General features: G+C 38.9%; 1 protein-coding gene across 3 annotated transcripts in view; it reads left to right on the top strand.

Annotated features, from left to right (window-relative positions):
- Window positions 1-13,353, top strand: part of WWC3 (WWC family member 3) — a 100,591-nt gene that overhangs the window by 74,856 nt on the left and 12,382 nt on the right. For 2 of the 3 annotated variants that reach the window (XM_084227184.1, XM_084227182.1), the window contains exons 10-15: window positions 104-193; window positions 1,343-1,917; window positions 7,829-7,949; window positions 8,710-8,784; window positions 9,812-9,898; window positions 12,240-12,432. In XM_084227184.1, the coding sequence (XP_084083310.1) occupies window positions 104-193; window positions 1,343-1,917; window positions 7,829-7,949; window positions 8,710-8,784; window positions 9,812-9,898; window positions 12,240-12,432 (1,141 nt within the window). The remainder of the gene's footprint in view (window positions 1-103; window positions 194-1,342; window positions 1,918-7,828; window positions 7,950-8,709; window positions 8,785-9,811; window positions 9,899-12,239; window positions 12,433-13,353) is intronic. The other variant, XM_084227183.1, reaches the window with a different exon arrangement.

The raw sequence follows: 13,353 nt of genomic DNA, 5'->3' as shown, positions 1-13,353 counted from the left end.
AAACCTCAATACATTGATGTTTTTCCACACTTGGGAAGTTTCTAGCACTTTTTGAACACTACTGTTATGAAGAAAATAGTAATATGTATGTGTTTAATTATAGGATACTGTTACAGGAGAAGAGAAATTGTTTGCTTATGCAACTAGAAGAAGCTACACGTTTAACCTCATATTTACACTCCCAGTTAAAAAGGTAAGTTATGTAAAACCAGCAGGTTTTGAGGGAACTACAGCAGAGAAGAATATTAATAATGTATGAAGTTTATATTTTATACTTCTGTGTATGTATGCCAAGTAAATTAACTTTTCACTACATTTATACACTTTGCTCTGTGGAATGTGATGATTTGAATGGAATTTTATAAATAGTAATAGTAATGGCTATTTGGGGTACGTCATTAAGTGTAGCTGGGAATTTTATATGTTACCTTGCTTTCTGAAAAGGAGATAAGTTCTTAAAATCTGTTGTAATATTGTTACAGTTTCAGTATGGGTAGATACCATTCTTTTAAGTTCTCTGATACCTTCTAAGTATTCTGATACCTTCAGAGGTAGGGGGTTTTGATGCCTGGTAAGATGACAAAATTTTGCTATTTAAATATGAGAATGTGTTAAGACCCACACAGTTCAGAATGTTTTGCATATTCACACTCACAGCTGCCTTTTGAGATGCAGCTCTTGGGAATTCCTCAGTTTAACACCACAGCAGCATCAAAAGCTCAGTTCCTGCTGAGTTCCTGTCTCACTTCATCTCTCTTTCTGGCACTAATATTCTTCTCCCACTTAACTGAGAATGGTAAGAGGAAGTGGAATAGGATTCATCCTAAAGTCTTTTTATTTTGCATTGGAAAAACCTGTGAGAGTGAGACTTACACAGCAATTTGTTAGGACTTTGCAAATCCCTTTGCACTTCTTCTCCCTGGATTGTTTATGACCAATCAATAATGTAAATTTGAACTGGATCATGGTCATTGATCCTTCCTGGCTTCACATTGAGTTTGCTGAGCTAGAGCCTACTCTGGCCTCTTTTCTGCCAAATCACAACTGTTTACATGTGGGATGAAAATAGGCTCATCCTACTCTTGGATGTTGTTGGACTGTTGTCTTCAGGCACTTAGCCCTGATCTGTCACATGTACTGCTCTAGTCATGGCTGTGCTTGAGACCAGGGCTAGAGACATGAGCTAGACTTTAAAATGCCAAATCATCCTTTCCATGTCACCATACTGAATACATTTAAAATTGCTTGTGTAATCTGGATTAGTGTTTTAATGTCTGCATTGGTAGTTCTGATTATATTTGAAAGGACATTTTTGTGTTTTCTCTTTCTTTGCATGCCATAGTCTGTCAGCTAGCACCCTCACCATGTCCTCTGGCAGCAGCAGGGGATCCCTGGCTTCCAGTCGAGGATCCTTGGCCTCCAGCAGAGGCTCCCTCAGCTCAGTCAGCTTCACGGACATCTATGGCCTTCCCCAGTACGAGAAGTCAGACAGCGTTGCAGACTACGGGCAGCACTTGCGCTTTGACATCATTCCCTTCGAGGCTCTGACCAAGGACGTGCCCTATGCCGATCCCATCGCACACCCCAATTTCAACAAGCAGCGCAGGTCTCTGGACACGCCGCAGTCCCTGGCGTCGCTGTCCTCGCGGTCCTCCTTGTCATCGTTGTCTCCTCCAAGCTCGCCTCTGGACACCCCGTTTCTCTCTGCATCACGAGATTCTCCATTGGCTCAGATGTCAGAGGGGTTTGAGGAGATTGCAGGCATAGGAGCCCTGGAAATGCTCAGGGCTCAGACCACAGCTTTGGGTGATGATGATGCACAAGGCACGAGCTCATCTCAGACGTCTGCTTACCCTCTGGACAATGAAGGGCTGCGAGAAATGGGACCACACCTGACTGCTGTCCAAACTGGTGGAGGTGAGTTTATGGATGTTATTATTTTGTCTTAGAAAATGTCACACAGACCTAAGCATGCCAGCACAGTAGAGATTGTTCCTGAGTTAGGCTTATTTTACTACCATCAGGTAAAAATTGCATGGCTTTACCTGTTAAAAGCCTGACCAAAACACAGACGAATTCCCCAAACCCAAATTCTAGTTTTAGGGCAAAGAGGTGCAAGAATAGAGAAGTCCTCGTCAATAGATCTTAGAACAGCAGTGAATTGACTGGAAGACAGGGAATGGAATATATACTTTCATTGGAGTGTAGCCTTTCAAGGACCTAGCAAGAATGAGTAAAGTATTATTAAGAAAAAGTATGGTTTAGTTACTTCTGAGGCCCCCAGCTGTGCTGATGTTGCCTTTATTCTGATAGTGGAAAGTAACACAAACCCAGGAGAGATAGGAAATAACCAACAACTGTCCCCTGCAAAAAAACCCCCAAACACAAAACATGAGGTGATGCTTCTGACTGCCCTTGAAGGCTGGCTGACTACATGCTGAGCTTGTACATACTCCAGCCCAGGTTCCCTTGTCCAAGTTCTGTGAGGAGCAGAAGCCACCATGGCATGGCTGTAATGAATGCCCAGTGCACTCATGAGTAGGTGCTTCATCAGCAGAGGACCATCTTTGGTAGGGGATGTGTGAGATGTGCATCTTGGCTGGTTGTTTCTGAGCACCCGTGTGTGCTCTGATTGCAGAGGGGTGATGGGTGCAGCTAGCACAGCACATGCACTGTTGAGTTTTCCTTTCCTGCTGGACTGTCAAATTGAGGGACTTGCTTTAGCTTGCCTTGGCAGAAGCTTCTGAAAGCACTGCAGTTGAGAAACATAAATTCGAGAAATCAAAAGAGGAAACAGAAAACTTCTGAAAAAATGAAACAAAATTAAAAGTCTGAGCATACAGGCACATGACAAATTTATTTTCCTGTTTTGACCCCAACCAAATGAACTCCTCTTAATATGAAAAAGATAATCGTGATAACATTTTTGTGTGTTGACTTGCTCACTTTTTTAATAATACCACACTAGTAGGAAAAGGCTTTTAGGGTTTAGTTTAATATTAAATGTTGTGAGTCCCATCTCATTTCTATATCCAGAATTCTGTGTTAGCGTTGTGTAGAATGTTGCATTCGGGACTCATGATGTCAGGAATAATATGAGCTATAACCAGAGACTGGATCATATTATCCTACCAAAATCTTACTTGGCAAGTGATAATACAAAGGAACATTGATGGTATTTACAGAAAACCTTTCAGGTTTTCATTTTAAAAAAGAAAACATTGCCACAGTGCTAAAAAGCCTGTATTGTTCAAAAGCATTTGAGTCTAGACTTACCTACTTTCCTTAATGCAGCTAGCACTGCCAGAAGATACTGCAGCAGAATTTACTTTTACTAGCTGTAAACATTTCTAGTGCCCATACTGTAGCTTTCAGACCAAAATAAACAGAATTCCAGAGACCAGCATGAAAACTTGTGCTTAAATTAGTGCTGTGAAGAGGCTTCCTGAGGCTTTCTTTAAACCTCAAATCAGACCACAGCATGTCTTCACCCATTGTGGTAAGTGAAAGTATCTACATAGTTCATTTATAGCTCGTATGTGTTTGTTTCCTAGAAGTGGAGGCCTAGTGTAAGGGCCTAGGCAGCAATACAGGATGGAAGGCAGCTTCCTGCTTTGATTTTCCTTTTCTCAGTTCTCTGCTTCTGTTTCTACACATTTCACATTTGTCTGAAAACTTCTCTGCATAACCTGCTGTTAGTACTGGGGTGTCCAGCTCCTAGCCCAGAGGTTACAGCTTTTCTCTATGTACAATGGAGTATTTTGTGTTGTTTTTTGAGGAAGAGTGTGTGGTTAAAAGGTAGCCAGGCTGCCTTCTTTTGAGGCTTTTTTATTTTTGCTATTTGCATTTGGAAACAATTACTTAAAAAAAATTAACGTTGCTGATTTTTGCCTGGTTTGAGTTCCACACTCACTAGCTGGTGGTTTGGAATTGTAATGCAGTTGTTTGCAAGTAGCAGTTGGAAGTTTTGAAAGTATTTTGGTTTTGTACTCTTTTCCTGGAAGAATTGGATGGCGCATCCAGGCTGCATGCCAGAGCTGGGAGCTGGCAGATGCTGGGGTTTTGGCTTTCTGCGGGGTACCATGCAGTGTACCCTGCTGCTGCCACCCGATGGCCTGGCAGCAGAATGCTGTGCTGCAAAAACAGGAGGTCTTGGCTCCCACAAACCTTTGCTCCTTCTCTAGGCAAAGCATGAGGTAATTTTGGTAATTTGCAAATAATGGGGGCTGGGAGGGTTGGCACTGAATAAACTGCATGAACTTTGCACTGATGCAGCACTTGAGCAGGTTCAAGGGGCTCTTCGGGAACTGCAATTTTGATGTTCAGTTGCTCATATGCTGTTTTATTGTTCTGCATCTGTCACAGGGTCACATTGTTTTCATGTTTTCATAAGTTTTCATGTGTCAAGGGAGGGAATATGCTTGAAAAGTTAAATCCATCACATTTATAAAGCTGTGAGTGGGAGGAAACGTGTTAATAAAATAATAGGCTTGAATATCTTCACTATCTCTTCTATATACCAAATCTTTCAAATGCTAAATTTCTTTAAATGCCTAAATAATATCTTGTTTATAAAATATTGTCAGAGATCTAAAGGGTGATTGGTCACTGTATGATTTTGTCTTGTTTCTCATGCGGCACAACAGAAAAATTTACTGTAAGTGAACCTGAAATTTCTTATTGTGTGTTTTTCTGTGTGATGTGTTGGTTGTTTTCTTTTGGGGTGGGTTGTTTTGTTTTGGGTTTTTTTTGGAGTTGCATGAGAAGAATTGGGAGATTCTGCTACATTTGGTTTTGTTTGATATTTTGCTGTATCTGTTTAATCATTATGGCATACTTAATTTTCTTGCTATGTCAACTAAACAACACATTCACAGCTGTAGTTAAATTCCTGGGGAAAGTGTTATTTGACCTTCAGCTTTGTTATATAATAGTAATGTCTCACAGCCTTGTGGTAGGTAAGGTCTGGTTTTGTCTCAGATTAGTTTTTATGAGAGTGTTCTACTCTTTTATTAGTGCATTTTGAGCTGACATGCAATATTTCTAGTCACCTAAGCTTGTGAAACATGCTTTAGATTTATTTATTTGATTTCTTAGCAAATGAAAGTTTGGACAGCAAAATTTGCTTTGGAGTTCACTTTTTCAACTAATGATAATGAGAATGTTCTTTCATTCAGGGCTGTCCTATATTTATCAAGCTTTGGCACCCAGTAGTTCTGGAAAAAAAACCTGATTTTGTTATTTAAATAAGAAAATGTAAGGTAACGGTCTGTCTTAGAAATCTAATTTTTAAACAGTTCCTTAGCTTCCAGCATTGCAAAGTCTGTGTTAAACTTTTATCTTAAACCAAAATTTGGTGTGTCTTTGATTTTGACCAATTTTTCCTGCTGATTTTTTATGCTCTCCCCCCCACTATGTCAAGGGGATATTCTGTATTCTAGTGTTTGCATCTCTCCCAAAGTTGTTGTGATTGTCCAGAGGTTATTGAATGCTTCTGTGGCCTGCAGACAGTGAGCAAATCCCTGTCAAGTTGCAACATTGTTGTAATGTGTCAGCTTTTCATTTTATTGTATTGGTGCTTGAGACCTTCCAGCCAAACTGGGAACATGAGCCTCCCAAGGACAGAGTCCAGATGATCTTTCCTTGCTACGTTTATATGAAGTGTTCATGTAGGGAGTGAGCCAAGGGCTTATTTGCAAAAAGAAGTTGTTGTAGTATAACTTGTTGAAATTAGTACAGAAATTATAGAAGCACTTTAAAAAAAACCAAACCTTTTGTGGAGTTCAACCTCTTTCCAGTGATGTAAAATTTTGGAGAAACTTTAATATGTAGATGCCTCTACAGATTGCTAGTGCTTCATGATTCTTATGATTCTTCATAAATACCAGTGACAGAATATACTTCATAAATACCAGACAGTGAGGTAGGCTTACCAAATCAAAAGTCCTTGGAAAAAAAAAAAAAAAAAGAAAAAAAACCCAACCAAGCAAACAACCCACAAAACCACCCCTTCTGTACAAGTGATAAAGAGGAGAGCGTGGTTCAAATACAGTTTTTGCTTTCTGTGTGCTCACTTGAACTTGGCTCTCATTTGTGGTGAGGATGTCATGAGTAGCACTGCACAATATGTACAGGATGTACAAGAAGGGTGGGATGGGGAGGAGTGGTGGTTCTTTCCCTGGGTGCAGAGACAAGTACAGGTTGGGCTGTTCCTAGCCAGCAAATAAATTTCCTGAATAGTGACTAAAGGTGACTAAATCCTTCATTGAATTTGGAGGAGAGGTCCATAAGGCTACTTATGAATCCAAGGACAGAGACCTGGCTCTGCTGATATATAGGAGTTTTAGCTCCAAAGAGGACTGGGTGATTTTTGTAACACCTTTGGTAACATGCTGCTGTTAGTGACCTGGTAACAGGAATGTATCTTGGGCTGGCACAGAACCTGCTGGGTTTGGTGCACCTTCTTTGCCAGTTCCACAGTGGATTAAAGCTGACCTTAGCCAGAGCCTTCTGTTGATAGCAGCAGCGTGGTTGTGTTGATCTGCAAGAGTTTTATCAAGTTCTCCTGTCCTGGTGGTGCTTGGGTGGGAGGTGAGGTGGTCGCCATGCAGGGGGGTGGCTCATGATAATGTGCAACAGAGGCACTTAACAAGTTGTTATTTTGAGTAGGATATGCTTCATCCCTTGTTGGGGCTGTAAGCTGTAAACGTCAGCTGATGCTTGTCTCCCATGCATTGTGCTACTGTCACTCTGCTGGAACTGTCAATGCTTCCATGCTATCTTAAGTTTGTAAGCATGAGCAGAAGCAAATAAAATGCTTTCTCCACTTTTGAAGTGCCATCTCTTTACCACTGCTTTCCTGCTTTGAGGACAGTCATTGAACCTTAAGCAAAAGAGGGTAAAAGTTCTTCTCTGCACAGTGAAGAAACTGCACTTCATAAGTCTGTTTAGTGGTTTTCTCTAGGACTCAAAGGAAAACAACCTCAAGTTAGGAGATATTGTTAAAGTGTTGAAGCCTTTTCTATGCAGTTCTTGAATGTTACTGCTTGTGCACATACTTTAAAGGATCGGTAGCTGCTATGCCTACTTGCCTGTGCAAAACCCAGTGTATAACATAATTTTGTTGGTACACTTAAAACATGAAAGTTATTGCTGAGTTGCTGTTTATTGTGTGGCTGGTGATTCAGGGAAGAGTGGCAAAAAAGGTTGAACGTTGCTACCTCCTTCCCCCAGTCATTTTTCAAAGTAATTCACCAAGAATTTGAAAAAAAACAGTGGTCTGAGTGAACTGGAAAACACTGGTTCTTTTTGATAATGCCTCTCAGACTGTAAATAAAAGCTGCTATTATGTGATGGTATAAACAGTATGCTTTGAGACTTTGTATTAGGAAACAAATGAGAACAAAACCTCACATTGTATTATCAGATAACTTTAAAAAAGAATTAGTCTCTGTGTTTGTTTTCAACCTATTGTATATTCACTAGGTAAATCTGAAAAGCTTAGGATATCATGTGTACATATGTGAATTAATGTAAGTCTTCCTTTAGGAAGGAATTACTCTACCAGAAAAACATTTAGTAACAATACAATTGGTTTATACTTAGTCTTGTCACAGAGCAATTAGCCACAAACTTCCTTCCTTAATTCTCCCACAGAAAATCTCTAGTCAATCCTATTCTAGGCTTTTAACTTAAAGTTAGAAGAAAAAAAATCAGTGAACTGCATTTGTGCTGTTTTGCTGCTAGTTTTGATACCATACATGTTTCTTGTTTAATTTTGAAGAATTGCCTTGAGCTGATGTTGTTGTCCCTTTTTTTTCCATGGCAGCTGTAACTCTGCGCGGAGACAGCGGCAGAAGATCGGAGAGGAGAGCCAGGCGAGTTTCAGCATGTCTCTCAGATCATTCACTGGCTAGTGACAGTGGCGTGTTTGAAGCTTTAAGCAAAAGGTCAGGTGTATAAATGCATAGTAAGCTGGAAATATTCCTGTTCTGCCACACAGCCCAAGAGACTTAGTTGTGAATTTATGTGTAGGCTTTCAAAATTGCTACTTATTAGTAACATAAAACTACTGGATGGCATGTTTTAAAGGAAAGAAGCTTTTTACATGCAGTCCATTGTCATCTTCAAGTGCCAAGTCGCTTTTGCTTTTTTCTTTCTGACATTTTAACATCTTATCTCCCTTGAAAGATAGTTTTCTCATCCTGTTAGTCATAAATGAGTAATTTTATTTCAACCATCTGTAACAAAATAAAATTATAGAGTGTGACTTACAATTCTGAGTATCATGTAATAAAAGTATAACGTCAAGGTAGAAATTTACAAACAGTCAAAAGCCAAAAACCATATAGATTGACCAAGTGATTGAAGGATGTAGAAAGACATGTTACTTAATATAACTGTTTTAACACAGGGAGAAGTAACTAGGAAGAAAATAAGTTTTGGAGGATGCTAAAGACAAATGGAAGACAAAAAAAATACTAAAAGAACCTTAATATTTTGAAAGACTAATTCTAAAACCTTAATTTTTACAATTGTGAATTACTACTACTGTATGTTTTTATATAGATGTCTCAATTCCTTCTACATTACCAGTCCCTCCTGTATTGCTAAATAATTGCTTACATCCACAAATCACAAAATAAATGCTAGTTCATCATTTAGCAGCTGTGGTCACTGTGTAGTTTACAGTACTTTCTGTTCCTGCAGGAATGAAGACCTGGAAGAGCCTGTTTATGGTGATACTGCCAGTAATGAAGAGCCACAAATACATGTTGGATTTCTGTGAGTAGTTACTCCTCTTTCTCCCTGTCAACTCTACAGGAATTGCTCACTACTTTTCTTGCTTATGATTTTTAGCTTTTTAATAAACTAAATCATGGTGGAAGTTTTTAAGAAGTTTCTGAACTGGCAGCTAAAGCTCAGTGGTTGTACAGATTAGTCAGTCATGTGCCACTTTATGTTGGGGATATGGTTTAATCAAAGTTCATGCAGTGTCCTTTCAGTGCTGACTGTTAGAAGGGCCTTCATTACTTCTTTCAGTAGCATTTCTTTTCATTGTCTGGGCCATTAATGTGGGTATGGGTACAGGGATATGTCTCTGTAAGTGAGACCTTTTTATGCCAGATAAAGGAATATTACCTTAGGAAAATCACAGGTGAAGAGACACAAATACAGTACAGTCCCAGCTGTACAATACATCTTTGAAATCCCGTGCCTATGGCATGCTCTTGTTGGTAGTGGAAGTAGCCTGGGGAAGGGCAGACTGTTGTCATATAAGACAGGGTATCATATCTTAGCCCTCCAGAATCCTTTCTGCCCCTTGGAAACGAATTCCTAAGACTGGAAGTTTTTAAAATATCAACCAGGTTTGTTAGTGGCATTTTAAAATTTGTACTGATGTGAAAGAGTAGAATTTTAAAATGTGTTTTCAATAGCCCATCCAAATAATGCAGATGGATTTGTCTAATTTAACTGATATGTTGTTACACATGCACACACACAAATGCAAATGGTGTAACTGTTTAAAGTTAAGAATGACTTTGCTTTGTTAAAACCTGTTTGCTGTCAAGAGGCATATTAAGGCCTCTTGATAATTTCTTGAACTTGTTAATTTCAAGCTGAATAATATTTAGTTCACTTAGTTCTATTAACTTTGTTACTGTAGCTAACGCTCTTGACTGAAACTGACTTGTGCAAGAAATTTCTTTAACAAAATGTGCTTTTACATTCTTTAAATCTGTTTAGTCTTCATCTTTATTTATGCAAATTATCAATGATTGGTGACTAACACAGAAAATTTATTTTCCAGGCATGACAGTGGAAGTGAATGTCTCCTAGTCCATGTATTACAGCTGAAGAACTTTACTAGTCTAGTTCTTAAAGAAAACTGCAAAATGTAAGCTTAAATTTCACCCAGAGTCATCATTGTTTGTTTTATGCTGCATTTATACACATCATAGATTTATTTGGCTTCATTCAAAATAAAGCCATTTTTGGAGAAGATGGTATGTCTTAATTTCCATAAGGAAAGGGTTAATGTTCTGGTCACAAAATATCCCTTTTATACAACTCATGTCAGAATATTCAGGTAACAAGTGTAGTCTCTGTGCTCTTTCATGTTTATTATGCAGAGGAAAGTTTGTTCAAAAATATCTGTGATATTCCAGAGTATGCTTAGTGTATTTTTCTCAATATCTGTGGCAACATCTCAGTAAGAGGTCTGCCTTGCCTTTTATCTTTAAGAGAGAAAATCACACCAGAAAACATGCTAAAAACAGCAAAGGATCTGCAGGCTTTTGTGGCCTGTACAGCTCTCCTTGAGTATCCATGAAAGACCTTCTGATAACACAAGTACTAACTGAGAATCGGTACAAAAGATTGAATTTGTTAACCTCTGACAGCTTGTGCTACTTTTTCAGATTTTGTATTACATATAGAACGGAGCTTAGTTTATTCTAATAAATGTTTCTTACTTAATCAGTCTTGTCATATAATACTTATATCTAGAGATATGCATCTTGACATATTTTAAAGAAATTCAACATGTAAAAATTGTTGATCTTTATCTCTGGGAGAGGTTGTTTGAAGGCAGGAAAATGGAGGTATGATAACATTATTGTATTGTTAAATAAGTCATTTGGTGGGAGGTGTTAAATTGAAATAAATCTCCCTGAATGAATTGTTCTTCGTTGAGAACTTCACCATGCTAAATCTGCAAAACTGCAGTGGAAATTTTTCATGTCAGTTAGTACATTAGTGTTGGGTTTCTGCTCTATGTCAGTGTGAGTGCGAGGGCACATGATAGGGAAAAATGTGAATATTGTGTATTACTCAGCCATGATGCCTTGTCATCAGAAGAAGAAGTAAGCATCATCTGAAGAAGGTAGTAGAGTTACCGAAGAAAAAATTAGTCCAAAGGGTTTGTTGGACATTATCATCAAGGCAACGAGGCATCTAAATGACTCAAAATGCAGTTCTGTTCTTCATCCTTCTCAACCCTACCTTTGCTGTAATCAAGAAATTGCATTGCTGCAGGGTTAATTGATTAGTCTAGTCAAAAAGTAGGTTTCTATTACCAAAAAGCAGAAGAAGCTTTTATCGAGTTATAAACTCGATAAAGTAATAAACTCCTCTGTGCAACTGTACATTGATTGAATCAGGTGCTGTGGCAGCTGGGGGGAAGTTTACCTACGGCAGCCAGGGAGCAGGGGAGCTCCTGGATCTCTGCCTTTTTACAGGACAAGAATTTGTTTAACTGATGCTTCACAGTCCAGTGTGCTGCAGTTCCACCATAAGGCGCTCTTCCAATTGTCCTCTAACCATTTATTTGCCTGCCAGTGTCACCCCTCTTTGGTGGTGGCATAAGAGTTCCTGCAGCCACGTAGTCAACTTGAGTGAACCTCTGAGCTGGAGTGAGTTTTTTTAATCCTGAAGGCTTTGTGGGTTTTTAGCTAGGTTAGTTTTTTAACCCAGATAAATTTTCTAATCTGGGTCACAACACAGTTGCATGAAACTGTTTGCTGGCCTGAGGAAAAGAATAGAATATTGCAGGAGCTTGGAGAGCATTCAGGACAGGGAGAACATGGAAACAATTCTCTAAGTAGCTCTGCTGCTTATGCTGTCAGATGAAAATGGTTGTTGATTTTGTTTGGCTTGGAGTCTTAAATGATATGGTACCACATATTTGAATTTGTCTTTTGAGACTATAGATAGATGCAGTGACTGCAGATTGCTTTTGCCATCTGAATTTCTTAATTTCTTAAGGAGAGGAGATTGCTTAGTGGGCGGAAGAAAGAAATGGATTGGTGACAGTGACGGGACAATTCAATTGCCTAAACATAGGCATGTGTTTCCATTTGAAATAGCATAGCACAGCACCTGGCCTCCAGCTGCTGCTGCTCAGAGGGAGGCTCTGTGTAGCTCTCCCATAGATCCTCTTATAACTGCTAGCTCGTTTTAGATGCTTTGGATACCTCAGGGCAGCTCAAGTGCCACTTGCTGCCTCTGCTTAAGCACCAAGTTAAAAAAAAAAAGTTTTTGATAAAAAATACAGCATTTTGAGATCAGCTTTGCAGATCTGTGTTAGAATGCAACGTAAATTCGGGTGATGAGGAGATCTCAAGGCAGATTCTTAATGTAGAAGTTCCACTGAATGTTTTTGCTTAGCTTGATTTTGAGAAATGCAAAATGGCTTTCTTTGTCTGAATTGTGCTATTTGTCTATTTTGTTGTTCCCAGTCATGTGAGAGTTTATTTGCCACCGCTTGAGTCAGGCACACCAACCACTTACTGCTCGAGAGCTTTGGAATTCCAAACTCCGTTAATATTTAATGAAGTGTTCCAAATCCCCATGCACTCAAGTGCTTTGAAATTAAAATCACTGCAGCTGTATATCTGTTCAGTTGATCATCAGCAACAAGAAGAACTATTGGTAAGTGGTTCTGTTTCTTAAAAGCCATGTGATATGAGAAACTAAAGTTACCTGAGGAATTATTTTTTAAGATTAAAAAGAGAACCTAACTATTCCATAAGAAGGTCTGGTAGAGTTACATGTTAATGTGTTCATTGCTTCACAGATGTCAGTATAGCTCTGTAAATAAAGAGGTGGGATTTTAAAAAAGACTTAATCTGACAGCTATTAGACTACAGTTTCCCCAAGACTTAGGTTTCTGCATGATACTATGGTGCCTGTGTGGGGAATCTGTACTATTCAGACCGGTTCCCTCTAAAAAAAAATAACAAATAATACAGACACCTTGTTATTATATAACATAGGGTGAAGAGGACTACTATTACATCAGTCTTAACTTTGTTGCAGAATAATAGTGGCCCTGGAACAGTTCTGTTACTTCAGCCTTTTACTTTAACCTGATTGAGATATCATGTACTAACTAATGTTAGCTTCATTTAGCTATTGTCAAATACAAATATGCATAACTAAATCTGCCTTGGGGCTGATGTCCTAGCTATTTTGAAGTGAGTGGGCTGTCTTTGCAGTGGGGGGTTTGAATGGGTTAGTAAAAAAAAAATTTTAAGCCTATCAAAGAAGTTAAGAGGTCATCTCACTGTCATGCTGGGCTGTGGATAAGAGGTGTTTATTTGAGCAAATCTGGTCAAGAATGTGTGTTTGTTAATCCACCTTTAAATCTAAGTAGCATCTCATATAAACAGGGGTCTTAATGTTGATAGAAATCGACCCAAGGTCTTGTCTGCAGTAGGAAGCTTTGTCTACAATGTAATTAAAGAGAAAGGTCTCAAGAACAGGCTGGATATATTGGTGTGAAATGCTTTATACTGGTATATCCTGTTCCTCTGGGAAGCTAAATAACTATTGAAGTCTAAGGTATCTTTC

This window comes from Fringilla coelebs (assembly GCF_963513975.1).
Source record: "Fringilla coelebs genome assembly, chromosome: 2".
Classification (NCBI taxonomy): Eukaryota; Metazoa; Chordata; class Aves; order Passeriformes; family Fringillidae; genus Fringilla; species Fringilla coelebs.
Note: the sequence above shows the minus strand (reverse complement) of the source record. Positions and strands in the feature narration are given on the sequence as shown.